The following is a 4533-nucleotide window of genomic DNA, read 5'->3' as shown; positions in this document are numbered from 1 at the left end:
ATTTCCTAGCAGTGGGAAATAAATACCACCCCCAGGCCTCAATAAAATAGCACTCACACACATAAAAGGCAGAGAAAAACTCTTCAGGGAAAAGAAATACTACTAACTCACCAGCAACAAATTGATGCTTTCATAAGGAATCCAAGGCAAGTAATCCAGCAGCACAAGGAATCAGCCGGCCAACAACAATGCCACAACCAAAGAGAAAAATGATAAGATCATAAAGAACAAGGAGCCAATAACAATGCAATTGATACAATTAATAATATTTTTCATTCTAGCATGACTAGTTAATTTCAAGTTTGATCTTGTAGAATTATTTCCAACTTCTGGACTAATGTAATTTAGCCCTCTGGTTTGAGCCCCATTTTTTGAGAATAGATTTCATAAAAAGTGAATTTTTTTTTTTCCGAAGAATGTGTGGCTAAAAAGTATAGAGAAATTTTGAGTTTACATGCAAACTTATTTTATTGGGAGAATGTGTGGAAGAAAATGAGTTTGGAAAAAATTGAGTTTTAAAGAATGAGGCTCAAACAAGGGCTTCTATAATGAAAGAGAGCTTCATTTATCTCTTTTACCTACTTCTCCAACATAAATGTTTGTGTCAACATAATAGAAGCTATATTTCACCAGTAGAAAAGCTTTTCTTGAAACACATAATATTAACTTTTCCCTTATGTAAACAGTCGAAATGAACTTCAGAGTGGATATTATCTATGTCCCATAAGTGTGTGATACAAATATAAAAATAGATTTCACTTTCATGTTGAACAAACAAAGTAGGATATTAGCTACGTCGAGCTGATTGTTCCAGTTTGAGGAGAGAGTTAGAGACAGACAAAATAATAATTATAGAACTACCTTCCGAATGTCATGGTCCCTGTATAAAATTACACTTGTTCCTTTGGGGGCCAGCCCATACTTGTGTACATCCACAGATATTGAGGTCACTCCTTGAACAGAGAAATCAAATGGTGGTACAGGATACCTATGAGGAGTTAATTATCAGTAGCAAAAACTAAGTAGCAGTTAATTCAGTTCATTTGAGAGCAAGATAGATGAATGGCGACAAATCTTTTCAGATATTTAGCACCAAGACCAACAAGATATCTGCCCTGCTTGATAGTAAAATCAAAACAAAGAATATCAAAAAGAAAATTCACATAAAAGTGATGGTAGCATATAAAACAGGTATTAACTGAACCACCACTACAAAAACAGATTAGTGTCAGTGGTCAACTAAACTTTCAACACCTTATAGGGTGTCCTGACACAGATGTGTGCTTGTTAAAATGGCATGCCTCAGCCTTGCAGTCTACTACTCTGCACTTTGCAACCCCATATGTCAAAACTGATCAAGATCCCTTCACCTTGAAAGTTTATTTCTTTCAGCAATTTGGACAAACGTATCATAATTTGGCACATCAAGTTCTAAAATTATAGTCCGTTATTCATTGATCCAATTTTGTCAATTATAGTTCATTAGTCATTGATCCAATTATTGACAAAATATAAGACCATCGGAAATTATGAGGATTAAAATGTGAAATTATTTCATTCAACACGAGAAAGTCATTTTTCCAGTGATGATTAAGGTAATGCATGAAGTGGCAGGATTCGATTTGCAAATGTTGGCTGTAAAGAGGGCTAATTTTACTGCACAAGATCCATGCTATAATTGTGGGCAGACAGAGACCTGGCTGAGCCCACCAAGTGCTAGCAGTGATGACATGGAAGTATTAACAGTATAAAGTCTCTTTGCAGCACTGAAGGGTACTGAATTGAGAAACATTTTGGGATTAGAAAGATGCTGATGCAACATGGAAAGTATATTCTAGGCGTAAAGGAGATTAGATCAGCTAGGATTTGATAGTATTTTCCATTACTACATTTTATTGTGTTTGGAAGGCAATTGAGAAAACGTTACTTTTCCTTGTTAATTTTAGTTTAGACTCTTTAACAGCAATAGACACAACTTTTATCATTGAGATACAAAAAACTCCCTCTAAATTCTCTTCTTCTTTAATTATCCTTTGTTAACTTGCTTACATTCGTCATCAGATGTACTTCCAGAAACTATAAGATAGAACCTTCTAATACATGATATCAAGTGTATAGCTTAATATATCATTTACGAATTAATATGCCACCCTGAACCAATAACCATTGTATGAAGATCATGGGTACAAACCATTCAAATTACACAACATATATTTGTCATTATGGAAAGGTAGCAATAAAGCAAAATTCTATAAATACCAAAAGCATGCATTCTTATAAATAGAAGTGCTATAAAAGGATTTGCATTTAAACAAGATAAATTCTGCTCCAGATTATCCTGAAGCATTGAAGCACATCTAGGAGATGCAACCATAACCAGTCAACACAATTAGAGTCAGACTCACCCAAGCTTCCTGGCGAAAGGTAATACGAATCCACCAAGACAGAGATCAACATGAAAGCAAATACTTAAAGTAGTTGCTAATTCACCAAGCTCCTACAAGAGAAATTCGCATATTTACATTTGCCCAAAAAATAATAATAATAAATAATAAAAAAAATAAAAATAGATGAGTGGCTCAAGAATGAAAAATAGGAAGTTAGCGTCACGTGCCTCAATTGGGTCAATGATCCCATGTGGGAAGCCAGGTGCTGATCCAACAATCTATAAAACATGGTTTATAAGTTAATATTAGCGAACAGACAAACATAAATGTGATTTTGGTAAACACATTTAAAGTAACACTAGAATGAAGGGAAGCAAATGTTTTCATTCTTTCTCGTGAGACATTCAAAATGCAGTACTAGATTTATTTTGTTTGGAGGGTGCAATTCTCTATATATTTTGGGAAGGGGAAAAGTCATGCTTTCCCTTGGACTCTCACTACTATATTTCAGTGGAAGCTAATATGGTTACTGAAAAAATGAAAAGACACAAAATAATACAAGAATGTTAAAACATGAATGTTTATTTGAATTCGGATGCACAATAGTTGAGTAAAAGGAAATTGATGTTGCCATGGAAAATTCCATACATCATAAAATGAAATCCAGAACTTCTGTGCAGAATGTGCTCCAACAAACCAAATGTCATATGAAAAGAGAACCAGATAAAGAAATCTTACCAATATAGTATTCCTGTTGATATGCCTTTTAATAGCTTTAACATCAGCTCGAAAATCTTTGTTTGCAGGAACCCGACACAATTTAATGTTAAAGTAATGGGCCGCCTTGTCATATGCTGAGTGAGCAGAAGCCGGTATTATCCTAGTTTTGGGAAGATAAATAAGTTTTATATAGATAGAGATTAGAATAGAATAAGAAAAAATATTGGCAAATTTACATACATTTCTGGTCTAGTGATCCCCTTCTTAGCTTTCATATAGTCACGTGAGGCTTTCACAGCCAACACTATACTTTCTGTTCCTCCTGATGTCATATTTCCACAAATTTGACCTCCTGAAGTCTTTTCCTTACTTCCAAGTAGTGCAGCTGTCATTGCAACAACTTCTGCTTCAAATCTTACAACACTCTGGAATACATCCAGATGCAGAGGATTGGTATGTGCAAACCTGATAAAAGATCATAATCTAGTAAGAAAACAGATTCTGAATTTGAAGCAAGTTGACGTTGTCACATTATGATAAATACCTGAGAGGTACTGAAAATAGAGAAATTGTATTAATTATCAGTTACGCATAAAGGTAAGGAGTATATTACATAGTTTAGAATAAGAAGTAGAAAATGATTTTTCCACTATTCTCAATCATCGACATAATCATTACAGAGCAACTGAAGTTGTTTGGAAAAAAAAAATTACAGGTTTATCTTACTAACATTGAGCATGCCTCATTTATCAAAGAAAAGTGCCCTTCATATTCGTTCCCTCCAATGTAGCTGCACAGAACATATGAACTTCGTAACTTGTGAAGATTCAGCATTTGAGGATTTTCTCTGAGTATAAAAGTTGATCTTAGAGTCATAACTGAAAACGTACACTGTACCAGAACATTTGCCCTGCCACGTCGCATCTTTTTGTTTCTCTTCTTTCATTTTCTCAATGACCATCGCTCTTAAACCTGCACTAGGCAACTCAGTCCTCCAGCCATCTCTTTTAGATTTTCCAGAAGCTTGTAACTTAGTCACGACCTATGCACACAGAAAATCAGCATATCAGCCAAAGAAGCTGATATTTATTAAATTGAATTTCAAAAATCAGAAAAGCAAATTAAAGTGAAAGACCAGGACGAGATAGATATAATGTAGTCTTAGAATAATTCTTGCACTATCACATTTGGCATCTCCTTCCTCTGTTCCATCACCAATAACCATACAAGGTCACACATATATCACAGTAACATAACTTTTAATTTCAGTCAAAATTCAAACTAGCATTAAGCAAGACCACAACTTCAAGAGGATAGGCCAAAATATACTCAGCATCAATGAGCACAGAACAGAAGCATACTTGGTAAACACACACACATTAAACTGGTTCCAGACAAATTATTGCAGGAAACCATTTATTAGCCC

General features: G+C 34.6%; 1 protein-coding gene across 1 annotated transcript in view; it reads right to left on the bottom strand.

Moving 5' to 3' along the window:
• The window catches only part of LOC111395269 (sphingosine-1-phosphate lyase), a 4453-nt gene extending 121 nt beyond the window's left edge, over positions 1 to 4332 (bottom strand). The window contains exons 1-9 of the mRNA XM_023021255.1: positions 4243 to 4332; positions 3998 to 4149; positions 3838 to 3897; positions 3348 to 3572; positions 3126 to 3267; positions 2615 to 2665; positions 2406 to 2497; positions 862 to 988; positions 27 to 127 (exon numbers count right to left, since the gene is read on the bottom strand). Of these exons, the coding sequence (XP_022877023.1) occupies positions 27 to 127; positions 862 to 988; positions 2406 to 2497; positions 2615 to 2665; positions 3126 to 3267; positions 3348 to 3572; positions 3838 to 3897; positions 3998 to 4149; positions 4243 to 4332 (1040 nt within the window). The remainder of the gene's footprint in view (positions 1 to 26; positions 128 to 861; positions 989 to 2405; positions 2498 to 2614; positions 2666 to 3125; positions 3268 to 3347; positions 3573 to 3837; positions 3898 to 3997; positions 4150 to 4242) is intronic.
• Positions 4333 to 4533: the final 201 nt, after the last annotated feature.

This window comes from Olea europaea, chromosome 6 (assembly GCF_002742605.1).
Source record: "Olea europaea var. sylvestris chromosome 6, O_europaea_v1, whole genome shotgun sequence".
NCBI lineage: Eukaryota > Viridiplantae > Streptophyta > Magnoliopsida > Lamiales > Oleaceae > Olea > Olea europaea.
This window is presented reverse-complemented; position numbering and strand designations above follow the sequence as displayed.